This window comes from Cynocephalus volans, chromosome 3 (assembly GCF_027409185.1).
Source record: "Cynocephalus volans isolate mCynVol1 chromosome 3, mCynVol1.pri, whole genome shotgun sequence".
Lineage (NCBI taxonomy): Eukaryota > Metazoa > Chordata > Mammalia > Dermoptera > Cynocephalidae > Cynocephalus > Cynocephalus volans.
In genome coordinates, this window is record NC_084462.1 from 92,380,779 (window position 1) to 92,408,468 (window position 27,690).

Sequence of the window (27,690 nt, forward strand, 5' to 3'; positions counted from 1 at the left end):
GTATCCCTGATGAGCACAGTCACTGGCTAGAAGCAGCCCATGGGAAGCATGCCTCAGCACAGATGTAGTGATGGATTTCAGAGCGAAGTAACTGCGGTCCTTGGTCATTTAGATTCCCTGTAGGTGAAGGTCTGTGACTCGTCATAGATGCTAAACAGCACTCTTGTTGACCATCTGCCTATCTTGCTCCTTTAGTCATTTCCGCAAGAGCCCGTTGACTGCCTATCAAACCCTCCCTTTGGGCAGTAAGGTACTTAAAGCCTACTGGCTTCAGGCAGTGAAGTGCCACCTCCTGGCCTCTATTATGCCCACAGATGATGATAAGCTCAGCCTGTAACCACCACTCCTACCATCAGCCCTGGCCTGCAGAACTTCTTAGTGATGTTGGTGCCCTTCTCACCAGTGCATTTTGATGGCTTGGTGAATGTGTGTCCTGAGTGCCCTCTCATGGGACATATCCTCTAGTGGGTCTTTTGGCCTTACATAATATAGCCCTTCCAACATGCCCACTTCCTTCAGCATTTTTATTCTTTCCTGTATTGTCTGCCTGAGTGAAGAAGAGAAGGAAGGAAGGTTGGGAGAAGCATCCTAAACTGTTGACCAGAGCTGCAGCAAAGCCGATGGGGAGTCCCTGAGCTAAAGTCAACCATCAGAGAAGTCCCACATCTCCCAGGAGTATCCCTGCCCCGTTCCGCCACTCACTAGGAGCAGCCTGTAGGAAGTGAGCCTCAGTGCAAATGCAGATAGGTCTCAGAGCACAGTGCTGGGGCCCTTGGGCATTTGTGCTCCCTATAGCTGGAGGTGTGTGAGCCATACTCTCATGGCCATCATAGGAGTCCAGAATGAAGACTGGGGTGGTATGACACAGCCTGCTTTAAATGCCAGTCTGCATCTTTAATAACAGGTCTGACTTGCAAGGTGGCACAAGCTGCTGCTCTGAATGATGCCTCTCTTTGGAGAGGGGAGGGTGAGTCAGGGGAATAAGAAAGTTCCCAGAAGGACTGCAGAGAGGCACAGTGACTCATGCGTGCCTCACCTCTTCTCTCCTCGCTATTATACTTTCAATCTAAAAACGAGCATCTGCCCTCACTCAGAAGCAATCTCTCCCCTGCTCTTCCATTGAGAGGGTGAATTCACAGACCCAAGGATTCATCATCTGAGGCCCAGGCTATGAGTTGGCTCAAGGCCAGAAACAGCCCACTTGAGGTGAGTGCATTTGCCCAGATGCTGCCACTGCACCAAGAGGACAGACAGGTGCTGTTGTTAAGTGAAAACAGCCCATCAGCCAATGCTCCTTGAGAGACATGGGATGCAAGGCAGCTCAGCATGTCATGCTGGAAGAGTCTTAGGAATCACCTCCCGTCTGCACATCTACCCCTGAGGGAACTTGCTCGGGTGAGATAACTTGGCTTCCAGTCCTAGCTCTACTCTTCCCCCAAAGCTATGAAGATAGAAAAGAGATGAAGCTGAGTGGTAGGCTGCACACCCAGAAATGCAGGCCAAGGCAGGCAACCTCAAAGATAGCTTTCTCCATGTGGTGGTAGTGTTGAAACCTCTCAAAATGGCCCTGCCTGTATGGAATGTCTCAGCCATTTCTGGAGTTGCTCATTTCTCCTAGCAGCTTTGTCTCCCTTCTATCTGCTCCAGCATCATTATCATCTCAAAGGATGACTCCTGAGCTACATATCACCCGGTTCCAGTCTCACTGTTGCTTGTTTCTATCCCAAGAGGAGTGGAGCTTTAGGATTTGTCTAGAATTAAGGCAGCCTTGCAGGAAAAGCAGAGAAGAGTTCTGGCAATCCTTACCACTGGGCTCTCTCTTAAAAGGGAAATTCACACTTCCTCCACTTCTCTTCTTCCAATACTGTCAGGCTAGATTAAGGGAATTAGCAGACAAAGTGGTATATTCATATAATTCCCCATCACAGGTAGTTTTACCAAGAAATTTAAAGTAAAACTCCTGAGGTCGGTATCTATCTCTGCTCCTAGGATCTCCAGCTTAAGAAAATTTCCCTGCAATGTGGTAGCTTTGAGTTTTTCCGAGATACAAGTCCCAGCCCCACCACTTACATCTGTGTGACCCTGAGCAGTTACTCAGACTCAGTGTGTCTCAGCCTTGTCTATAAAATGGTAATAACTGTAGCTACTTCCTAAGGTGGCTGTTACAAGATAACGTGTAAAGCACCCAGCATATAACAAATGCTCAACAGAGCTGGGGCTCTGAATTTTAGGTGCAGGAATGAATTGGAATTAGATCTGGGATTAGAAATCCAGCCAGAGATGATAAGAATAATTTAAGAACATAAATTGGATAAAATAAGGGAAACCCCCAGCAAACAGTGAAAACAGGTGTGTGGCTGACAACAGGATTGCATCTGGGTACTGGTCATTGATTTCTTCTTCCTTGAATTCCTGGATTAGCAGACATGGAAATACACAAGCTCCTAAGCAGCATCCTTATTATTAAATTACATAATGTCCATTAAAACTTTTTTTAAAATATAACATGCTAGAGCAACCTAAAAGACAATGATAATGTTAAACGCTTATGGTTGCAATAAACAGAAATTTGTTAAGTTTATCTCATAAATGGGAAAAGCAGGGGACAGGAGGATGGTATTGTAAAAATACTTGTGGAAAAGTGGAAAACAGGAATCTTAGCCCGAGTTCCTATGGGAATCAAATCCCATAGGAACCCAAGGCAAGTCTAGCACTCAGGTCTCAGAGCCTCACAAATAAAATTGCTCAGTATTCAAGGCATTTTGAGGGGTCTGATTACTTTGCCCTTTTTTCAGAAGTAGAAGTTCCTGGATCGCTATTCTTCCCCACTTAACACTCAGCTGCTCTCTGCATCTGTGTCTCCTCTCACTTCTACTTACTAAAGGGCTGATTCTCTCTGAGGAAGTATTCTAATGCATATCCCAAGACAGTAACTAAGCCAATGGGATTCTCTACAGTCCTCATCTAGGCAGAGTTTCCCCTGCCAGGCCAATTCATTACTGACCAGCCCATGGGTTGGGTGTCCTTGGATCAGGTGTCCACCCTAGATCCAATCAGCTAAGGCTGTAAACATTGTAGGGTCAGGTGAATAAAAACACAGAACTCCCAGGACCTTTGCTCAGAGTGAGATCTCTGGACTGGAATGTTTTTCTTAGAAGAGAATTATGAGCATGATTGATGATAGATCAATAATGATAGATGATTAATTGACCATGGTTGGAAGACAAAGAAAAAGCAACCAAAACCAAATAAAAAACAAACCTCAAGGGCCGAGCCCATGGCGCACTTGGTAGAGTGCTGCGCTGGGAGCGCGGGGACGCTCCCGCCGCGGGTTCGGATCCTATATAGGACTGACCGGTGCACTCACTGGCTGAGTGCCCGTCACGAAAAAACGACAAAAAAAAAAAAAAAAAAAAAAAAAAAAACCTCAAGCCCAACATCAAACTCAAGGACTCAAACAGTTAGAAAAATGGAGTTTTAAATCCTATCAAATGTTTCAGATAAATAGCTTTCAAACATCTCATTGTTTAAACAAAAGGTCAGACCTTGCAGAAAATCCCGACTTACCTAAAAAACTACAGTTGAAAAGGCTTAGGCCAAACTTCATCATCAAACCTGTTGAGACAATACTAGAATTTGTAGAAATGGCCACAAGATGGCAGCATTACCCCATCTGTGCATTATCCTGTTGTTAGGTCTGAGATGTGCTCATCTGAGAGCCTTCTTGCCTGAAGCTATTTTTGAGATCTGAACAGTCCCTAGTTGATGGAGAAGGTATAAATCTAAACAGTCTCCAGTCCACTCATTATCTCTGAGCTCATTTGGTCCCCCAAATTTGGAGACATGTTATCACTGTTTTGGTCTAATTAAATATGTTAATTAGGCATGGAAGCAGTAGCTTATCCAAGGATTACAGGCTAGTCATGTCTGAACTGCAGGAATTCGATTTTTATCATAATTTTCCTTATTTGGTGTTTATCTAATACAATTTTTTATTATAGCTATTTAATATATGTGTATCTCTCTCCTACAAGATTCAATTCAGTCTCACAATAATACCGAAGACCAACTGTCAATGTTAATTTTATGTGGCAACTTGGCCAGGCCATCATACCCAGATATTTGGTCAAACACCAGTCTAGATGTTACTGTAAAGATATTGTATAAATGAGATTAAATTTAAGTCAGCATAGATCGAAAGCTTTAAGAGAAAAAGACTGAGGTTCCAGGGAAGAGGGAATTCTGCCTCCAGCCTGCCTTTGGACTTGAACTGCAACATAAATCCTTCCCTGGGTCTCCAGCCTATCGGCCTGCTCTGCAAATTTCAGACTTGCCAGACCCCATAATCATGTGTCAATTCCTTAAATTCCTTTTCTCTCAGAGAAAAAAAAGGATGTGTTATATAGGTCCTGTTTCTCTGGGGAACCCTGACTACACAACAATAACACAACAAATATACGCCAGGCACTAAAAAGGAGGGCAAGGTTAGACCAAAGAAAGAGGAAGACAACTCCAAGTTGGTAGGTAGTCAAAGATTTATTCAGGGATAACGTTCATAGCAGCCAGTCTTGGGTGGCAGCAAGATGAGGTAGATCTCCACACTTGCAATACATGCCTGTCTAGCCTTTTCTACCATGAAAAGAAAAAGGAAAGGGAAAAAAGAAAAAAGTCACTGATGGCATGTTAAGCCACCTGGTTGCTTTCTTAATCTATTTACTTTCTACTCAGAAGGATTGTTTGGATTCCCTACAATCTGGTCAACATTCTTAAGGAGGGGGAAAGGTTCCAGGTAGCAGCAGTTATCTTAGTCCTCCAGTTGCTGTGTCCTACAATTCCCTTTGTGGTCACGTACCCAGAATACATTTCTTTATACTTTGAGACACATGAACACATAACTAATACCATAAGTGCTAAGGCAAATAAATGTATTATAAAAGTACTACAGGAACACAGAAAAAGAGAGAAATTCTTTGGGAGGCAGTGAGAAAAACCACAAAGAGGTGACATTTGAGTTGCAAAGAATGAATAGGTGTCCAACAGGCATAACATACAACATTTGAGCTCTTACTATTTTAAGGTCTTTCATATAGATATCATGAAACTTCACAACCTTATAAACCTAGAAACTCTCATTATCCCAAATTTACAGTTTGGGAAACTGAGGTACACAAGGTTTAAGCAATTGTCAAAGGCCCCAAATCAAGCAAGAATATGAACCAAGGCAGTCTGACTTAGAGTCCACAGTCGTAACCACTGTATTGCTAAAGCCCTATTTGCTTTAAAATTAAAAACTTTATGATAAAAGCAGGGACCAGGAACTTTCGTGTCTACAGACATGTTTTTGTTTCATGTTTTGTTTGCACTTTTTCACTGTCTTTTCTCGTGGACTAATAGTCAAACCTAAAAAAGTGTGTGCAGCACCCATACATTCTCAGAGTGATTTTCAGCCCCATCTTTATCTGGATTTGAGCATTGCAGGCTTCCTGGAGCACATTAGGAATATATTTATGGTCTAAACCAGAATGAACAACTACAACCTTTTCTACAGTTTACAGTGAAGTGACAGTAGGGGTGACCTTCCCAACCTTTATCCTAAAATAGGTGGCTTTTATGAATTTAGTATTCTTTATTTGCCTATAAGCCTCCCTCATTCAGGGTATGTACACAAAGGAGATAACCTTGACCTTCCACTTTGGTCTTGGGCCTCTTCTCTTTCTTATTCCCCCACACCGCTCAGATTTTACCCATCTTCTCTTTGACTGCCCTTCCTTTACATTGTGTTTCTCTGGAATTCTTTCTTTAACAGCTTTTTAAATTACAATCGTTAAAACTGTTTCCCTTGACTACTCATTTTAGTCTCTTACTGGATTTGAAAATAAACAGTCTCACTCAAATGCTAACCTGAAGATGAGATGGCATCTGGCCTCACACATGCAAACTGAGCTAAAACAGTATGAATAAGCTAGCAACAAAACCAGTCTTAAATATCTGGTTAATTTGAACAAACATATAATATAGGTTCTTCTATCTCCAACCAAAAGAACCTAAGTAACTTTTTAAAATATGTGCACAGTGAGGTTGGAGGTTGAATAAGAATCATTGCTTTGAAGGAAATGTTGTGTGTGTGCATACACATCTATATACATATATACACACATGCAAACATACATACACATATACACACACATACATACAAACTCATGTGCATATACATATCTGATGAAATCTATAAACCCAGTCCTGGGAAATACATGTACACAAAATTCTGTGAGACATTTATGAGAGTTCATATCCCCTCCAAAAGTCATCCACAGAAGTCTCTTCTTCAGGGGTCCAAGAACTCCAAGCTAAAAAAAAAAAAAAAAAAAAGCTGACCTAAACTATTCTATTAATCATAAATTTCCCTTCTTTATAGGCTATACATTCAGGGATCCTTCTGGAGCACTTTCTACCAAATCACTAAGGGTAGATCTATTATTTTTATTCTCAAAGAATAGTAAAGAAGTTGGTTATTTCAACTACAATCTTTTCACAGCACCTTCTAGCACCTTTCTGAAAGGGCCAGCATGAGTGGGCCAGTAATTTTGTGACACAACATATGGAGAACATTAAGGGAAAGACAACAGAAGAGAGGAAAAGAAGAGAATGTTTGAAATAAAGTACATAAAAGGAAGTATATACAATGCTATGTATACAATGTTGCTTAATAAATGACATCAACTAACTCAGAGACTTTTTTTTTATTGAACAGGTAAAAAGTAGTCCTCATTTTACAAGCTCAAAATCAGACAAATATATGAGGGTTTAAAATTGGTATATTGGGTTGACCCCGTGGCTCACTCGGGAGAGTGCAGCGCTGGGAGCGTGGCGGTGTTCCCGCCGTGGGTTCGGATCCTATATAGGGATGGCCAGGGCGCTCACTGGCTGAGCCCGGTGCGGGCGACACCACGCCAAGGGTTGCGATCCCCTTACCGGTCAAAAAAAAAAAAAAGACAAAAAAAAAATTGGTATATTTATAAACTGTACCCACCCAAAAAATCACTGCTGACACAATCTATATTACACTCGATGCCTTCATATTTACATGGTACTTACTGCACAATAAACATAAAATGAACTCTCATCATTTCAATACAGCACATATGTGATATAGTTTCAAAATAAAGGCAATTTTTTCAACCCAAAAACAGAAGTCTCCCAAGTACCAATTCACTATTTTGTACAAAAATACAGCAAAACTAATTACAAGGGTTCCATTCAGATTTACTCAGTAAGATATGTTTCTATGTTACTGAAGGACAGCTAAAGTTTTAGATTTTAATTACCAAGATAATAGTACTTCTGATTTACAACTGATCTTAAAATAGTGGATGCTAATATATATTCATTCTGACATTTTTCATAGTTTTTAAAACTTAATATAATTCTGAAAGTGTATGTGCTTTGTCATTCGAGAAACATAACTTATTTTAATACAGATTACAAAAGCTCAATTAACTAACCAGAATTCTATATTTCCTGCCTGCTAAGGGTCAGTCTTAAATCTAACTGCATATCAAAATCAGCAATTCAGAATATACTTCATAAACTAAATCCCGAGAGTTACTGGTTAGCTTCTAAACTGTTTCATTGCTTATAAATATAAATCACTAAATAGTCTATACCAGTGGTTCCTTACATCAGAATTATCTGGGGAGCTATTTTAAAAATACATGGGCTCCACATCAGAACTAATGAGTAAGAATCCAGAATGTCTGTATTTTTTTAAAGTTCCCAGGTGATAATGATATGCAGCCTAGTGTGGGAAATCCTTAACTACATCACTAGACCAGTGGTTCTCAAATTTTAAGGTGCATCAGAATCACTGGAGGAAACTTTGAAAACAAAAAACAGAGCAAAACAAACAAACAGACTTGCTTCAGTAGATTGAGAGTGGTATCTAGAAACCAGCATTTTAAACAACCACTACAGTTGATCCAAAGCCACTCTGAGAAATAATGCACAGCCTTTGTCAGATATCCTATTATAAACGAGTACATTCATCAATTTAGGTGACATTGTCCTGCAAGCCCTAATGAGTCCTGCCCTAAGTTCGAAGGTAACACTTAGCCTTTTTCAAATAAAATACATCTACATTCTTAATTACAAAGTCAAAATCAAGTGAATTGTGAGGCTATAATTCATTCATTAAAGATAAAGGCTCTTTCAAACAATCTAACCCTTAAGCAGACTGGTTCTTAACATTCAACTTCAATCAATGCTTTCTCCATCATTAGCCTGATATGTGATCAGAGGTAGTGATTCCAGCTTACCAAAAATGTCATGTAGATTATAAAAGATGTGTACACATTCTAATCATATACCTTTACAAGTTCTGTACAGTCACTACATACAGAGATTGGAGACCAGTTGGATATTAAATAATACTAAAACAGTGAATAAAACACTCTTGATTTTAAACAATGAAACATATTTCCTTCATATAATAAGTTCTTACATATAATATCAAGAAAAAATTCTAGAGAACACTAATGTTTCATACTGTCTCTTTTATGAAACTATTTACTAATTTTCCACCACAACTGTCAATATCTGTAAAGTGGATAGTTGGTATGTATCATTCTACTTTAAGAATGTTTTAAAAGCACAGAAACGGTATCTCAGTGTGTGAGGACTGCTATTAAGTATTATAAATATATAAGCACATCTGAATATGTGATAGCTTCACCACCCTCACCAAACTTTAGAAATAGATGTAATCTGCTTTAAACCCAAAAGCTACATAAGCAACGACACCACTAAGAGGCAGAGTATACACGGTTAGTAGAATCTATCTGGCATCTTGCTCACCTATCATATGTCTAAAGTGCCATGATTTCCTGTATACACACTTTTCCATTATTTCTTCACAAAGGCTTACACGCCACACATATGTGACTAAACAGTTGGCAATTCTTCTTAACTAAGCAAAGAAAAAGCAATTACAAAAAACCAGCATTGTATTACCAGAAAGGCAAGTCATTTCAAAAAATAAGAAACTGAAACTTTTAAATCTACATTCATTAAGAAATTTAAAAATTCATACTAATTCTTTAGCACTTAGAGTCTAGACTTTTATAACAATCAAATTGTTTTCCAGTTTATAAAGAATTCAAGGACAAAATAATGAATTTTAAAATTAAGCAAAACAAAAGTTGAAAAAATTATATACAAATATCAAAACCAAATGACATTATGTCTATTACTTAGAAAGACTTTTTGAATGGCTGAAATGAAGATATGGAGAAATAGCAATCCTGGGATAAGAATTTCAAAACATAACACAATGGTATAAGGCACTATCTTATTTTCAGTCTACACTTAAGTCGTCTTAAATCCAAAGAATATGGAATAGGGGAAGGAAACACACGTGAACACAACTTTTCATGTCCTTTTAGCTGGTTTGGCAGTTAACTGCTTTTCTCTTTCAAATTCCTTCTCTCGTTGCTGCTCCCTTTCCAACTCTTCTTTCTGCCTCTTCTGCTGCAGTTTCAGTGCTCTTTTCTGTGTCAAAAAATTTTTAAAGCAAGAGAGCAGTCAAGACTTATAGGTCATGGCCTAATTTAAAAGTAATAGTGCTTTGATTTGAGGTAATCAATATGTATTAATAAATTTAATATTTAACTTTTAAATTGTTTCTGGGTAATTTAAGGTCCCCTTGAGTCAAACAAATTTGGTTATTCCAAACTCTTATTAAATGAGAATCGCAGTTATGTAACCAGAGAACATGAGTCTTTCAGTCTAGCTATTAGTAAAGAAGCTCAGAGTGGGATTCAAAAAAAGACACTTTTTATAAGAAAATGTACAACCGATTAAGTATATTATTGTATATGGAGGTATAAAAAGTCAAAAAATGATTAATGCAGAAAAGCAATTAAACTTCTACTTTTGTAAAGAATGTGAAAGAATTTTCAACTCACTTTTAACTTTGATGTCTTTTCGTGAAGCATCAGCATCTCTTTTCTTATATTCACCAACTTGGCATGATAGTGTTTAGCTTCAGTGAACTTAACATGGAAAAGTAAATGAAAAGTTAAAACAGGATGAAATATCAAAATAAATACATAATTCAATGCCTAAATTACAGTTCATTCTTCCTAAATTGGTCAAATTTTTTAGAGCCTTAATTCTCTCCACATTTTAATTCCAAAATATAAATTTCATTTAAACCATTAGCAGGCTTTTTAAAACATGTGATTCAGATTGACAAAAAACATAAAATAGACATATATAGTAAATTGGGTACAGACAACATTTTGGTTTAAAAACATACAATATAATCCTAAAATTTTAATAAAACTATCCAATAATGTAATCAGTTTTATTTAAGGAAAGTAAAATACTCTCTACCGCCTTTACAAGGGACCAAGCCAGGGTAAATATGACAATTTAAGTGAAGTGTCTGCCCATGAAGGAAAACCCAAGCTGTGGCCAGAGAGCCCTGAGAGGACTGTGGACAGATTTAATCCTGTTTCTAGAGCTTCTGAAGTCAGACCAAGCAGAACAACCTCTGTGCCTCTGTGAGGACACTTGCCTTCCTATGGAGTTATAAGAGCAAACTTTACATCTCAGCCAGCCTGAATAGCCTAAAGTGAAGTCTCATATCAGAATACAGGCAGATGATGAAGACCCAGATAGGTGGGAGAGAAGGAAAAAAGCATCTCATTCTCAGACAAGATAACAGAAGGAGAAGAAATGAGAGAAGTGTCAGTAGAGATTCAAAACCTTAATGTAGCTGCAAGTAAAGCCATAGTCTGATGAGCTCTAGAGCTTACAGACCCTAAATCTCTCTGGGCCTTCCAGTTTTCAGTTCCTAGATGATAATCCAAACCACTCTTGGGCTAAGAGAAGAAAAAAGAGGAAGACTCAGTCTGCCCCTTCAGACTGAAACAATAGTATTACATTCTGCTTGGTTCATTCATTTGACATTCCTTCATTCAAGAAATATCCATTAGGTTGCAACATGAACTCAGTGGGGAACACAAAACATCCTTCATAAGAAGTCTTCTGGGCAGAAGACTGTATTTACTATCATGAGCTTCTGTCTAATGTTAGAGAATGCGGACTTTGCTTTTGATTGTTATAAAAAGAAAACATTAGTAAATCACCTTTACCTAATGAAAAGTCTGTTTTTGATGTATGTATGAATGGCTACAAAATCATGCAAACCAAGCTATTTTTAATGTTCAAGGAGAAAAGAAACTTGGCAACAAGTTCCTTATTTTTGTTAATTCCATTTCTTAAAGAATATCAGTTCCTCTCATCAAAAAGCTATTGAGCTTCTGATGAAATTCAACTATTCAACTATTTGCATTGAAAGATATAATTGATCATTTTCAAAGTGTCCATTTCAGCCCATGGCATTAATTAATTATGGCATTACAAATATGCCATATAATTAAATAAAATGCTAATTTAAAGAACCTTGTAATTGATATTCAAAGAGAGACACGCTTTCTGTAAGGGGAAAAATAGTGCCACAAAGTTCCTTACTTTTAGTTCTCACTTCTAAGTCTTTAATTATGAGCAGATCTATTCCAGGCTCATAAATAAATTCAATTTCCTATTACAAGTTCAACATCTGAAAGATAACAATTCAAGACAATGGAAGTCCTAGTAAAGTGAATCAAGATTTCCGGTTAAAAAGACAAATTCTAAACTTTAAAAGCTGGATGATAGGATCCTAAACATTTACAAGTATGATAAGATACATTTACAAGTAAGATAAACCTACCTATCCCTAAAACAAGACATCATTAAATTACATCAGCTAAATGATACTTACCAAAGCATTAATATCCAACATAGAATGACATTCTTTAAATTTTGAAATCTCTTGTTCCAGTGTATCTAATAATACAACTTGGTTCTGTCTGAAACAAAAGCACACAGCCAAAATAAACTACATATTGTAAGTGCTGGCTCATTAAAAGAAATCACATTCATCGGTTAATGCCAAAGGTTAGAAATTAAGTTTTAATTAAGTTTAATTAATTTATTGAGTGTCCAAGGGTTATTTATTTTAGCATAATCTTTTTCAAAATAATATTCCAAAGCCACCCTCTGATAACTAAATGGGTCTTTTATTCTCACCTCAACTTAAGACTTTAATAACTAAAATAATCAAATCATTTGAAAGTATTTTCTTACTTGTTATTTTTAGCAACTCTCTGTATTATCCCCCAGAAAAGTTTTTTATAATAAAAATGTTTACTTTAAGAAAAGTAAAGTTTTACTTTGTTTAAGAAACTCTATGTTTTATATATCTTAAAATTGCAACATTCCCATAAAGGAAATAAGGAGCAATGACTTTTCAGATTAGAGTTGGGAAAGATGCAGTAGCAAAGGATAAAAAGTCAAAAGAAACAAATAAGCACCAAGATGGCAAAAACACAGGACTAGGAATCACAAGCTTCCCCCTGCCAATAGCCAGATAACTTCTAAGGTTCCTCATTAAAATTCTGATTTAAAACCTATTGAGGAAGAGAAGCCAACTTCCCTGATATTCCTCTCCGGATCAATCATTGGTAGAATCACAGGAATAAGTGACACTAAGGAGTCACCTAAATGAACATTTTAAAGAATGCTACAAAGAAAGATACAATATGATTTGCTTGTGAAACTGTGCTAATAGAGAACAGTGATGAAAAAGAGAAACAGCAATGAAGAGACTGAAGGGCAATTACAACATCTCTACCATCTACCACTGAGTCTAGCATAATCCACAGGTCATAAATTTGTCCCTTTAGCTCAGAACAGAAACCACAGCAGGTGAAATACAGGATGACAGGAAAACCCAGCCAAGTCAACCATCCAATATACGTAGGACATCAAAAACAGGCTGTTACAACTAGAAAACAATGGGGGGGGGGGGATCAATGAAACCAAAAGCTGGTTCTTCAAATGATTAATAAAATTGATAAACCTCTAGCCAGACAAACCAAGAAAAAATGCACAAATTACTAATATCATTCATAAAAGAGAGGTCATCACCACTGATCCCATGACATTAAAAGGGTAATAAAGGAATACTTTCAACAACTCTATGCCCACAAATTTGATTAACTTGAATGAAATGGTCTAACTCCTTTAAAGACAAAAACTACCAATTCACACAAGGAGACAGAAAATCTAAGTAGGCCTATATTTATTAGACAAATTGAACAATAAGTAAAAATAAGCAAAAAAGAAAGTACCAGGACCAGATGGCTTCACTGGTGATTTCTACCAAACATTTAAAGAAAAAATTATACCCATTCCCCACAATCTCTTCCAGAAATTAGAAGCAAAGGGAGCACTTCTTAATTCATTTTATGAGGCCAGCATTAGCTTAAAACCAAAACCAGATATAGGCATTACAAGAAAGGAAAACTTCAGACTGATATTTCTCATGAACAAAGATGCAAAAATCCTCAACAAACATTAACAAATTGAATCCAACAATGTATAAAAAGAATTATACAACACAACCAAGTGGGATTTACTCCACGTATACAATGCTGGTTCAAATTTGAAAATCAATGTAATCCACTACATGAACAGGCTAAAGAAGAGAAATCATATGGTCATATCAATTGCTGCATAAAAAGCATCTGACAAAACCCAGCACCCATTCATGATTTAAAACACTCTCAACAAACTAGAAAGATAAAGGAACTACCTCAACTTGATAAGGAACACCTAAAATGAACTTAGAGCTGACATCACACTTAGATCAGGACCAAGGCATGTCCCCTGTCACTACTATTCAACATCATACTGGAAGTCCTAGCGAATTCAATAAGACAAGAAAAAGAAATAAAAGGTATACATATTGGGAAGGAAGAAATAATACTGTCACTGTTTGCAGATGACATGATTTCCTATATGGAAATTCCCAAAGAATCAACAAAAAACCTCAAACTAATATGCAAGTATAGCAAGATTTCAGGACACAAGGTTAATATACAAAAGAATTTGAAATTTTAAAAATAACACCATTTATAATACTCCCCCAATTCAACAGTTTGATATAAATCTAACAAAATATGTACTGGATCTATATGCAAAAACTATAAAACTCTAAACAATCAAAGATCTAAATAATGGAGAGATATTCCAAGTACATGGATTAGAAGATAATGTTTTTAAGATGTAAATTCTTCCCAACTTTACCTAGAGTCAATGCAATCACAATCAAAATCCCAGCAAGTTATTGTGTAGATATCAACAAACAGTTCTAAAATTCATATGGGAAGGCAAAGACCTAGAATAGCCAACACAATACTGAAAGACAAAGTTGGAACACTCACAGTACCCAATAATTTCAAGACTTACTATATAAAGTTATAGAAATCAAGACAGAATGGTATTGGTGAAAGAAAAGACATACTGATCAATGGAACAGAATAGAAAGCCCTTACTTAGACCCACACAAATGTAATCAACTGCTCTTTGACAAAGAAGCAAAGGCAATGCAGTGGAGAAAAAAGTCTTTTCAACAAATGATGTTGGAGCAACTGGATGTCCATGTGCAAAAAAATTAACCTAGATACACATCTTATACCCTCCACAAAAATTAACTCAAAATGGATCACAGATCTTAACGTAAAATGCAAAACTCTAAAACTTCTAGAAAATGCAGGAGAAAATCTAGGTGACTTTGGTTTGGCAATGAGCTTTTATATAACAATACCAAAAACATGATCCATGAAAGAAAAATTAAGTCAGACTTTATTAAAATTAAAAACTTCTGCTCTGCAAAAGACACTGTTAAGAGAATGAAAAGACAAGCCACAGACTTAGGGAAAATATCTGCAAAACACATAAAGGACTTGTATAAAAAATATACAAAAAACTCTTAAAACTCAACAATAAGAAATTAACCCAATTTTTTAAAGGGCAAAAGATCTAAATAGACACCTGTTACATAATAATGAATTGTCTGATCTTTGTCCCAGTTCCTGACACAGAGCTTCTAAAATCCTTGGAATTTCCCAAGTGATGGAAGTATCTTTGTTATTCAGGAGCTTCTTGGATCACACCTGAGTTTATGTTAATGACATGACATGGTGAACCCACAGAGCTTCAGGATGGGGACCGGTCATGCCAGAAAGACCAACCAAGTAATTAGAGGGTTGGGGCTTTGAGCCATGTGATATCAGCCTATCCTCCAAGGAGGGGAAGAGGGTAGAGATTGAGCTCAGTTCTGTGGCCAATGATTCAATCAAGCATGTCTACATAGTGAAACCCCAATAAAAACTCTGGACACCACAGCTCAATGGAACTTACTGAACACACTGATGTGCCAGGAAGGTGAGGTGCCCTAATTTCACTGGGAGAAGGCACAGAAGTTGTGTGTTCAGGACCCTCCCAAACCTTGCCCTATGTGTCTCATTTGGCTAGTACTGGTCTGTGTCCTTTATAATAAAACTGTAATTGTAAACAGAGCACTTTCCTGATCCACAAGTCTAGCCACTCTAGAAGAAGATTCCACAGAATGTTTAGCTTTGTATAATCTGTGATGCCTTGCTGCAGGGTCTGAGGAATGATTCTCTGAGAGAAAAGCTATTTCCTTGGAAGATCCAAGCCTAGATTATCTCAAGGGAGCTCCACAGAGGCCACTCACAATTGCACCTCTCTGGCTACTTTAGGGACCTGGATCCCAGAACCTCCTTTTTTTTCCCTTTCCAGTGTCCTAAAATGAAAAATACCTATTAAAAAATTTATAACCTGTGTATAAAGCTAAATCTTATTCTTGCTCTTCCTTACTCATTGGTAGCTACAAAATAAACTTAACTTCTTTCTCCCACTATCTTCTCCTGTACTTCTGCAGGCCTCTGTTTCTGTAAAGGTGAATGCTTACCAAAGGTTTGATGGCAGAACCAGGACTGGAACCCAGGTGCCTCTCAGTCCAGAACTCATTCCCCTACATCTTTACCAATAGTGAAATTTGTGGAAAGAGGCTGCTACTACGAAACATTTCTCTTTTTCCTTTCTCTGAAATTTGTTTACTGTTCCTTAACACTTAAGAAGTATAAGTACTTGTGGTATCATGATATTTATATATTGGTTTTCATCCACAGTGCCTGGCCCATAATACTCTATGAACTTCTCCTGCCCTCCTTTCACCTGCTCCTTTTTCTCCTTGAAACAGGAAATTCTCTGACCTACCTTAGCTGATTGTAGGTTATAAGAGCCACATCTCAGGAGGGAGCCTGTCCCATGCCCAGGAGGAAGGAATGATGCACAGAGAGGTCAAGAAGAACCTGAACAAATAGGCCTTGCTGCATTTTCCCACCCAGTCTGCTAGTGTTAGACTACACCCTTTTTGTCCAATCACTTCCTACACAGTTGCAGGTTGTACACATGCTTCAATCATGCCTACACAATGAAGCTTCCATAGAAAACCAAGAGCACAGGATTCCAAGAGCTTATCATGTAGAGGTTCCTGGAGGATGGTGCACCCAGGGAGTGTGCGGAAGCTCTGCGCTCCTTCCCCCATACCTCTCCTTATGTGTCTCTTCATCTGTATCCTTTGTAATTTCCTTCATAATAAACTGGCAAACATAAGTACATATTTTCCTGAGTTCTGTGAGCTGCTCAAGCAAACTAATTGGACCCAAGGAAAGGATTGTAGGAACTGATTTATAGCTGGTTGGTCAGAAGTTCCAGAGGCCTGGACTTGCGACTGGCATCTGAAGTGGAGGGCAGTCTTGGGGACTGAGCCCTCACCCTGTGGGATCTGATGCTATCTCTAAGTAGACAGCGTCAGATCTAAATTGAATTAGAAGACACCCAATGTTTGTCTGCTAAAGAATTGCTGGCCGGCTTGCCAGTGGAAAGAAATCCCCACACATTTGGTCACAGAAGTCAGTCTTCTGTACTGATAATTGTGCTGTGGGAGTAGAGGCAAACACGGTTTGTGCGTGTGTGAGAGTGTGTGTGTGTGTGTGTGTGTTTTCCCACTCATGAACTACTAATTCATCACATTCAATAGTTAATTCCACTACCTATGTAATCTTTTTCAAGTTACTTAACATCTTTGAGCTTCAGTTTCATCAATTATGAATGCTATGGGTTAAATGTGTCTCCCAAAAGTTCATATATTAGAGACTTTTCCCCCATTTTTAACAATTTGTTAAGAGGGTGGGAAATCTAATTATGGTATTTGAAAGACGGGGCCTTTAATAGGTGACTGGATCAAGAGTACTGTGCCCTCATCGATGGACTGATCCATTCATGGAGTAATGGGTTGGTGGTTTAATGGGTTGTTGTGAGCATGGTTCTGATGGCTTTATAAGGGGAGCAAGCAAGGAGGTTAGTTCTCTCTTGCTCAGCCCATTCTCACCGTGTAACACCCTGGTCACCACGGGACACTATAGAGAGTTCCCACCAGAAGAAAGCCCTCACCAGATATGTTCCCTGGACCTTAGACATCCCAGCCTACAAAACTGTAAGAAATAATTTCATTTTCTTCATAAATTACCCAGTTTCAGGTATTCTGTTATGAGTGACAGAAATGGACTAACACAGTAAATGAGGATAAAATTAGATACTTCATAAGGTAGTTGGAAGGATTCATTGAAACATGGTAAATAAAGTGCTGAGCATGTTGTACATATATAGGCATACCCTGTTTTACTAGGGTACTTCAAAAGGTTTGTGGAAAAATAGAATTAAAAGATAATACAAATCTTTCCAAGAACATTTTCAAGTACCCTCATATTGCACTTTGCTTTATTGTGCTTTAAAGATATTGCGTTTTTTTACAAATTGAAGGTTTGTGGCAACCCTGTGTTGAGCAAGTAAATTGGCACCATTTCTCCAACAGCATGTGCCCACTTTGTGTCTCCATGTCATGTTTTAGTAATTCTCGCAAAATGGTCATGTGCCGCATAATGACATTTCAGTCAACTGATGGACTGCATATACAACAGTGGTCCCATATTACAAGTATAAAGGCTATATCATATAGCCTAGGTGTGTAACAGGCTATACCATCTAGGTTTGCATAAATACACTCTATGATGTTCACACAACTAAAGCACCTAAGAAAGCATTTGTCAGAACTTATCTCTGTCATTAAGAGCTGCATAACTGTATTTCAAACATTTCATTATTATTATATCTGTTATGGTGATCAGTAATCAATGACCTTTGATGTTACTATTGTAATTGCTCTGGGGCACCACAAACCATGCCCACATAAGACAGTAAATTTAACTGATAAATGTTGTGTGTTCTGACTGCTCCACCAACCAGACACTCCCCCATCTCTCTCCTTCTCCTGGGGCCTCTGTATTCCCTGAGACACAACAATATTGAAATTAGACCAATTAATAATCCAACAATGTCTTCTAAGTGTCCAAGTGAAAGGAAGAGTCACGTGTCCCTTACTTTAAATCAAAAGCTAGAAATGATTCAGCTTAGTGAGGAAGACATGTTGAAAGCCAACATAGGCCAAAAGCTAGGCCTCCTATGCCAAACAGCCAAGTTGTGAATGCAAAGGAAAAAGTTCTTGATGGAAATTAAAAGTGCTATCCCAGTGAAAACAAGAATGATAAGAAACCAATACAGCCTTATTGCTGATGTAGAGAAAGTTTTAGTGGTCTAGATAGAAGATCAAATCAGCCACAATATTCCCTTAAGCCAAAGCCTAATCCAGAGCAATGTCCTAACTCTCTTCAATTCTATGAAGGCTGAGAGAGGTGAGGAAGCTGCAAAATAAAAGTCTGAAGCTAGCAGAGGTTGGTTCATTAGGCTGAAGGAAGGAAGCCATCTCCATAACATAAAAGTGGAAGGTGAAGTAGCAAGTGCTGATGTAGAAACTGCAGCAAGTTATCCAGAAGATCTGCTAAGATCATTGATGAAGGTGGCTGCACTAAACAACAGATTTTCAATGTAGATGAAACAGCCTTATATTGGAAGAAGATGCTATCCAGGACTTCAACAGCTAGAGAGGAACAGTCAATGCCTGGCTTTAAAGCTTCAAAGGACAGGCTGAGTCTCTCTTTAGGGGCTAATGCATCTAGTAACTTTAAATTGAAACCAATGTTCATTTACCATTCTGAAAATCCTAGGACCCTTATGAATGATTCTCAATCTACTCTGCCACTGCTCTACAAATAGAACAACAAAGCCTGGATGACAGCACATCTGTGTACAGCAAGGTTTACTGAATATTGTAAGCCTGCTGTTGAGACCTAATGCTCAGAAAAAAATCCTTTCAAAATATTACTGCTCATTGGCAATGAACCTACTCACACAAGAGCTCTGATGAAGAGGTACAAGGAGATTAATATGTTCATGCCTGCTAACACAACATCATTCTGCATAAGGATCAAGGAGTATCTTCAACTTTCAAGTGTTATTTAAGATATACATTTCGTAAGGCTATAGCTGCCATAGATAGTGATTCCTCTCATGGATCTGGGCACAGTAAGTTGAAAACCTTCTAGAAAGAATTCACCATTCTAGATGCCACTAAGAACATTAATGACTCATGAAAGGAGGTCAAAATATCAACATTGACAGGAGTTTGGAAGAAGTTGAATTCAACCCTCATGGATGACTTTGAGGGGTTCAAGACTTCTATGAAAGAAATAATTGTTGATTTGGTGGAACTAGCAAGAGAATCAGAATTAGAAGTGGAGCCTGAAGACGTGATCAAATTACTGCAATCTCATGATCAAACTTTAATGGATGTGAAGTTGCCTATGTATGAGCAAAGAAAATGGTTTCTTGAGATGGAATCTACTCCTGGTGAAGATGCTATGAACATTGTTGAAATGACAACAAAAGATTTTGGAAAGTTGATAAAGCAGCAGCAGGGTTTGAGTGGACTCACTCCAATTTTGAAAGAAGTCCTATTGTCAATAGAATGCTATCAAACAGCATCACATGCTACAGAGAAATCTTTCATGAAAAGAAGAGTCAAAAAAAAAAAAACAAAAAGAAGAGTCAACCGCAGCAAACTTCAATGTTGTCTTTTTAAGAAATTGCCACAACCACCCCATCCTTCGTTAACCACCACCCTGATCAGTCAGTAGCCATCAACATCAAAGCAAGACTCTCCACTGGTAAAAAGATTACAACTCGCTGAAGGCTCAGATGATTGTTAGCATTTTTTTAGCAATATTTTTTAATTAAGGTATATTCATTGTTTTTTAGACACTCTGCTGTTGCACACCAAATAGACTACAGTATAGTATAAATATAACTTTTATATGCACTGGGAAAGCAAAAAAATTGTCTGACTTGTTTTATTGTGATATTCACTTTATTAGAGTGGTCTGGAACTGAACCTGCAGTATCTCCAATGTATGCCTATAGTAATCAACAGTAGTTGATTTTACTATCATCATCATCCTCATCATGGTCATCTGGGTACCTAGGAAGGTAAGTGGGATTATTCAAAACACTAAATTTTAGCCAATGTCCTCACCAATTAAACTCTGCAATTAAGGGCCAGCCCGTGGCTTACTTGGGAGGGTGTGGTGCTGATAACACTAAAGCCAAGGGTCCGGATCCCTATATAGCGATGGCCGGTTGGCTCACTTGGGAGAGCGTGGTGCTAACAACACCAAGTCAAGAGTTAAGATCCCCTTGGGCCGGCCCATGGCTCACTTGGGAGAGTGTGGTGCTGATAACACCAAGGTCATGGGTTCAGATTCCGATACAGGGATGGCCAGTCAGCTAACAACACCAAGTCAAGAGTTAAGATCCCCTTGGGCCAGCCCGTGGCTCACTTGGGAGAATGTGGTGCTGCTAACAAAAAGGCCATGGGTTCGGATCCCTATATAGGGATGGCCGGTTGACTCACTTGGGAGAGCGTGGTGATGATAACACCAAGTCAAGGGTTAAGATCCCTTTACTGGTCATCTTTAAAAAAAAATAAACAAACTCTGTAATTAAACCTTGATTCCCAGCTTCCTGTAAGTAAAGTATTACCCGATATGTTCTGCTTGCAGAGTTTCTTACCTTCCTTCAGTCTATCACACCTCATCCAAACTCCTCCACAAAATCTTTATGACTTTTTTGCCACAAGAATTGACTGGCATCAAAATACAAGGCATACCATGCACTAAGGATAAAAAAAAATCTTACTTGGGGCTAGCAGAAAACTAAGAATGTTGCCAGCCCTCCCACTGTAGTAGTGTACCACATGTAGTAGAATTCAGTACCACTTTTATACTCATTTAGCACCTTTATGTCAAGGATTATAACATTACTTAATAATTATTATAAAATGGGCATAGTTTATTATTCCTCTCTTTTTGCTGTAACAAAGGCTTCTAAAATTAGTTTTCAAAGGGTAATTCTTAGAGCAGGAGCAGTGCACAGTTTAAAGCTGATGACTATAGAAAGAAATGACAGACAGGCCAGCCTGGGCAATCTAGAGAGGTGCTGACCCGGGAGGAGGCAGAAGCTAAGTCTGTTGTCTCTGGGTGGGAGCTGATAATGTCAGAGTAAATATTTTTGTATACTGATCCCACTCTGTGGGTTCCATTCTACCTTAACCTCTTCATCTCTTAACATATCCTCTAATCCTTTATTTAGCTAGTAGAGTTATCTACAGGAAATAAAATAGTTTATCTCAAAAAAGATACTTATGAATCTCTGGCAACTCATTTGAACTAGCAACTAAAAACAAGTATGATTCATATGAAGGCAATTTTTCAACTTATCTCAGAAACAGGTATATATCCACCCTGCAACAATCCACAGTAGGCAATACTTTCATAAAGTAATGATAAAACACCAAAACTAATTACAGAGTCTAGATAAGATTCAGGGGACTTCTTAAGATATCACATACTCCAGGAGTATTCATTTCACTTTTTACATTTAGATTACTATGTATGTACTCCTCCACTCACATTTGCTAACACTAAAGATACAGAAGTCTCAATTATAATTGAATGCTACAGAACATTATATCTTAATACAATATACAATTATGCAGTAAATTATGATGATGCCAGAGAGAAAATGAGTACAAATCTGGGTTTTTGTTAGCTTACGTGAGTTCCTGGAGGGCTTGCTTTGATCTCTCCAGATCTGGCAAGTAGTGAGAAAGCAATCCTTCTGCCAGTTGCTCCACAGCTTTGTCTTCTACTGTCAAATCCTCTATTAACCCTTCATCTGGAGAAATGTCATTTAAACCTGTCCCCAAGCAAAAATCAAATTTAGTAAGCTTTTAAATTGACAGAGTTATTAAAAGAAGATTGGGGAGCCATAGGTAAGGAGGGAAGGAGGCCCACAGTGAGGTTGAGAGCGCACACCCACTCTCTCAGCTACAGGTATCCTTCCTCTCTTTTTAAACTTTTACCTTCTGAGCTTCCTCTAAAAAATGAGTTATGAGCACTCAAATAAATGTTTTTAAGCTACTAGAATAAAGTCAAGTATAGAGTAAAAGAACACAATCATATATAAAATTCTGTATGTTCATGTATTTTTTCAGGGCAGAGGATTTACAGTTTTCAATGGATTACTGAAGAGGCCAAAAAGTGGGTAACAGCCACTGAACTAAAGCATTCTTGCTTTCAAATGCATGCCGAAATTATATAAACAAAAATGCAATGCCTAAAAATATGTTTTCAATTCTATAGAAACAAAAAAATATGGGTCAACATTCATTTTGCATACAGCTTGCTATATTATTTACACATAAGGGGGGGTTGTTTTGTCATTTGTTAGGGAAGGGAAAAGAAATTTTCTAAGAATTTCTCCTCTCAAGATTCTGCACCTTAATCTACCATAGAAAATAGTATATAATAATTCTTGTGTGTAAATTTACATCTGACACCAGGAACTATGCCTCATACTTTCCCTTTGAATAATAACAGTGTTAAGCACCGTGCCAGGCATATTTTTAAATTTCTAAGATGAATAATCATCAATCACTATTCCTACCAAGAAAAGTACCAAACAACTTCTAAATAGGGTTCAATTATTGGTTTGTAAGATTTTAGAATCACTGATTTAGAATAGCAGGAGGGGAAAGAGATAGTCACTTTACTAAAATTGTATCTAAAAGCATGTTATAATTGATATTGAACTCTGAAACATCTCTCTTCAATCATAGCCTGGTAATAATCGGAAGCATAAAATCAGACCACTATACAGAATACATGTATAATAAAACATTTGCTTATAGCACATTTCTAGGCATAGTTCTTACCACAGATTTTAATTTTGGCAAGATTGAGGAAAACAACATGTGTCATATTGAAAATAAGTTTTTTGAAAATCAAAATTTAATTGTATGATTTTTTTTTTTATCCCTGAAAAACACATGAACAAACTCTAGAATTCTCAGAGTTGCAAGGCAACATTCAAACAGGTTAAGAGATAACTAGAAACTGAAACACTCCACAAATAAAAATGATAGGAAAACAGGAGCATTTAGGGATACTGTGCCACTGATGTACCTACCATCACATGGAAAGAGAATAAAGTATATCTGCCAATTACTGCCATTGCTTATGGTTTGATTGCAATAACAGTGCAAACGGCAACTTGCTTTAAGTAAATAGAGAAAACGTAAGTATTACAGATAAACAGAAACACCTAAATAAGGATATTACAACTTTAAGGAATAACAACTAATTCACTTACACATGGATCCTCCTCCCTCACCCCAATCCTCTGGTTAATTACTGGATGAGTCTCAGTTGCTCATGTTTTTATTATACATATGTAGTTACTAAGTTCATTTGCTGGATGTCTACACATGTTATGTTCTAGGTTCTGAGATCACACAATAAGGCAAGTTATCTTCCCTGGAAAGGCACAAAACAGAGGACTGTAGAATATGAGAAGGGCCATTGTTATGGAAATTCAGGGAAGAGAGATCACTTTCACCAGGGAAGTCTGGATTCCTAAAGTATGGGCATTTGAGCTGAAGAATGTATAAAATTTTCTCTCTTCTTTTAGATGTTACTCATTATAAAAACTTAAAACACAGGCCGGCCCGTGGCTCACTCGGTAGAGTGCGGTGCTGATAACACCAAGGCCACGGGTTCGGATCCTATATAGGGATGGCCGGTTTGCTCACTGGCTGAGCGTGGTGCTGACAACACCAAGCCAAGGGTTGAGATCCCCTTACCGGTCATCTTTAAAAAAAAAAAAAAAAAAAAAAAACTTAAAACACTACACGGGGGGCCACAAGCTGAAAAGTAAAAATACTCTTTCTTGCCCCCCTAACTCCAGTGGGAGTCCCTCTGGAGTTTCTTACACAGCCTTCCAGCCTTGCATACCCATGCATATGCTCTGTTTTTACCACAAATGAAATATTACTCATACTCTCCTACAACTTTTCTCTTAAATATCTATCTCGGATATCCTTAAAAATCAATATATATGAATCTACTACATTCTTCTTAACATAATAGAATTATACCACAGTTTGTTTAACCAGTCCCTATTTATTTTCATTTTTTGCTATTTCAAACAATGCTGCCATAAGCTTCCTTGCTTATCTTTGCATATTTGTGTCACTGTTTCTATAGGATAAATTCTTAGAAGTAGACTGTTAGGACAAAGGGTTTATGTGTTTTTAAACAGACATTGCAAAACTGCTCTCCTAAGAAATGGTACCGATTTACACTCCCATCAACAATATATGAGTACTATTTCCAAATGGGTAATAATTCTATGACAGGAGTGGAAGAGATGCTATACGGAGAAAGGAAGCAGCATAAGGAAAGGTGAGAATATAGGATTGCTCTAGAAAGGAGAGGTACTTTTGAGATGTCTGGAGCACGGGGCATATGCCGCACTTTCACTGAGTACTTGCTGAGTTCCAGGCACAATCCCCATCTGTATTTAATTTTCATAACTTTGTCGGTGTGGTATTATCCTAATCCCAACTAAACTGATGAGGAAAATAAGGCACAGAGAGACTTAGTAACACAATCAGTGGGCAACGCTAATGTAACTAGTGGCCATTGTAGATAATACGAAAATTCACTGCTGTTCCTTTCATACTGTCGCACATGATGAAATCGCCTAAAAAGGCATTTCTCAGAACGTATCCCGTCGTTAAGCCACGCCTGACCGAGCATTTCATGAGTGAGTGGTCAATAATACTTGATACATCACTTCTCTGAATTATAAACCGATCATTTTTCTAACAAATTCATCCCCAACCACTACCGTTTGACAAACAGCCAACGATGTGCCGGAGTGAACACACCAACTCAGAATGACTTCAGCACCATCCGCCTCCAACCGCACCCCAATACACCGCTTCCACTCCGGACTTCGGTTCCCCACTTCCGGGCAGGGGCCTGAGCCCCGCGGCCGCAGCTGCAGCAAGAAGCTTACTCCCTCGGGGAGGGTCTGGTCCCACCCACTCAGGTCCCGGCCCCTCGCACCCCGCCGGGGCCGCCCGTCCCGCCCAGCAGCACGTACCGAGCGTCGGTTCCCCGGCCTCCAGGCTGCAGGGCGGCCCTGCCAGGACCCCGTCCGGGGGTGGCGGCCCCGGGACACTCATGTCCCTCCCGCTGGGAACAGGTAAGGGGCAATCGCGTTGAGGAGACACTCAACTCCTCCAGCGCCCGGCCGGACAGAAGCGGCGGTCGCACCCGGAAATGACGGAGTGGAAGACGGCCGGCTCGAGGCACGTGATTGTGGGTCGGCTCTCCATCTCGGCGCTGTAGCGACGCGACGCTGACGTTGTAGTCAGGCCCTTGACGTGTTAGACTCAGCAGTGCGGGGCTCGGGTTCCTGCTTCTCGCATGGGGGAAGAAGGGGAGAGGGCGGTAGAGAGTTTGGACTGCTCTCGGGTGGGTCGCGAAGACCGGAAAAGCATTGTCCTTGTTGGAAGCGGCGAGCAGTCAGGCTTTGTTCACTGAGGCTAGGTAGAAAATGGAACTTCAGCCCTGACGCGGCACAGCTTCTCAGTGTTGTGTACGTGTTAAAGAAAAACCTTAACAACGGAGACTGCGTACTTAACCTACGATTTGGACCACTAAGAAATTCGGTGTTTAGCTTTGTGAGCTTCTGTCTTACTAATTGGATGTTTGCCACGATTCCGGTCTCCCCTGCTTCATTGTAGATGAATGATTTAAGGCCTCTGTTGCAGCATCTGCTGAACAAATTCGGCCAAATTATCGGAAACTGCACTTGTTAAGATCCTGTGGGGTGATGTCATGAATTTTCATGGAAAACACTTAGAAATGGGCAGAGACAGCCTGAGACTTAATGAACGATCAGCTGTGTCTTCACCTTTGACCCTCTCATCTCGACTGTACTGGTGTCTTCCTAATGTTTCTCCTAAGTTTTACCTGTTCAAACAGTTTTCCTATGCTGCAGCCAAAGCTGTCTTTTAAAAAATGAGAATTTATGTTAAGCCTCAGAACTTGCATCCCGCAGCCAAAGCTGCCTTCAAAAAAATGAGAGCTTACGTCAAGTCTCAGAAACTTGCACCGGCTCCACATTACTCTTATCAAAGCATTTACACCCCTTTCTCTTTTGGCCTCTTTTCCTCTCAAGATTAGTTCATACTTTCTGCCTGTGGTAGGCAGAATAATGGCTTCTCAAAGATGTGCACAGCTAAATACCCAGAACCTGTGAATATGTTAGGTTGCATAGCAAAGGATAATCAAGATTGCAGAGGGAATTAAGGTTGCTAATTACCTGACTTTAAAATACAGTCTTATATTTGTCACTCATTTCCCTTGTCTTCTTCTAGATTGCAAACTCCAAACAGAAACTCCTATTCACAGAGAACCAGAATAGGCTCTCAAATATTCGGTAAATGAATGGAGTATTAATTCTCTATCCCCGAATTCCAAATATCTATAATCTCAGAAGTCTGAATACACAATATGGCACTTAATAAACTGCCTGGTCACCTTAGTTAATATTATCTCCCAAATAGATAGTTAAGGCCCTTTACAATAGACCCAAGTCCTTCAGGTTGTCTGTAACATCTTTATCACTTAGCACATGTATTAGGCATATTACATGGATTGGAAAAATACTTGTTATTTGAATTTAATGGATTAAATTAAACTATTATGTCCTGCCTATTTTTATCATCTTTTCTATTTTGCTTTTAAGGAAAAATTCATGTTAGAAATTGGATGAATGTTCTTTTTCAGCATTTTAACTTTACTTAATATGACAAAACCTGATCAGCTCAATACACGAGTACTTTCTACCAGACCCATCTTGCTTTTCTTTCTCCTTTTCTTTCTTTACTCCCACATATTTCAGCTCAATGTATCAAGTGCTTGCTGAGTACCCTCTATGCCATTAAACAGCTACTATGCACCTAACATAATACTGCATGTGACACAGAGCTCAAAAACAAAATGTTAGAATTTGACTGCAAGCAACTAAACAGTTTGTTGAGTTATATGTCTCTCAAAGTGCCCTTCGTTTCCCCATTCCCTTTTATGCACCAAAGTCACATGATCCACTCCAAACATCTGAGTTCCTAAGACTGAGCTAGGCACTGTAGGGGATTTTTAAAAAAGTAAAAATCCTGGTTCTTGTCCAACAGGAATTTATATTCTACCATTTATATTCATAGTATAATTAGTGAGCATGACAGTAAAGTGCTCGATTATTAGTGGACTAATTAGTGAAATGGACCTATAATAATAATATAATAATTCGTGGAATGTAAAGGACATAATGAGTCATGTTAGTTTCCTG

At 38.5% G+C, this 27,690-nt stretch overlaps 1 protein-coding gene and 1 pseudogene across 5 annotated transcripts; one reads left to right on the top strand and one right to left on the bottom strand.

Annotated features, from left to right (window-relative positions):
- Positions 1-6,730: 6,730 nt before the first annotated feature.
- On the bottom strand, positions 6,731-25,597 carry BLOC1S6 (biogenesis of lysosomal organelles complex 1 subunit 6). Of its 5 annotated transcripts, none has more exons than XM_063089728.1 (6): positions 25,438-25,597; positions 22,044-22,185; positions 11,825-11,912; positions 9,960-10,046; positions 9,421-9,543; positions 6,731-8,962 (listed from the first exon to the last, which is right to left on the bottom strand). In XM_063089728.1, exons 1-5 carry the CDS (start codon positions 25,517-25,519, stop codon positions 9,424-9,426), a joined length of 519 nt encoding a protein of 172 aa, XP_062945798.1. In that variant the 5' UTR covers positions 25,520-25,597; the 3' UTR covers positions 6,731-8,962; positions 9,421-9,423. The 5 variants fall into 5 exon arrangements, with proteins under 5 accessions (XP_062945798.1, XP_062945799.1, XP_062945797.1 ...); XM_063089729.1 differs by having other exon boundaries at positions 6,731-6,967; positions 9,410-9,543; XM_063089727.1 differs by having other exon boundaries at positions 9,410-9,543.
- Positions 18,371-20,141, top strand: LOC134371721 (tigger transposable element-derived protein 1-like; annotated as a pseudogene).
- Positions 25,598-27,690: the final 2,093 nt, after the last annotated feature.

Coding starts and splice junctions, on each gene's coding strand:
- BLOC1S6 (XM_063089725.1), bottom strand. CDS start 25,519: ATGAGTGTCCCGGGGCCGCCACCCCCGGACGGGGTCCTGGCAGGGCCG. Junction 22,186..25,437: donor GGCCGGGGAACCGACGCTCG/GTACGTGCTGCT, acceptor GCTTGGGGACAG/GTTTAAATGACATTTCTCCA. Junction 10,047..11,824: donor TGTTGGATATTAATGCTTTG/GTAAGTATCATT, acceptor TTCCATGTTAAG/TTCACTGAAGCTAAACACTA.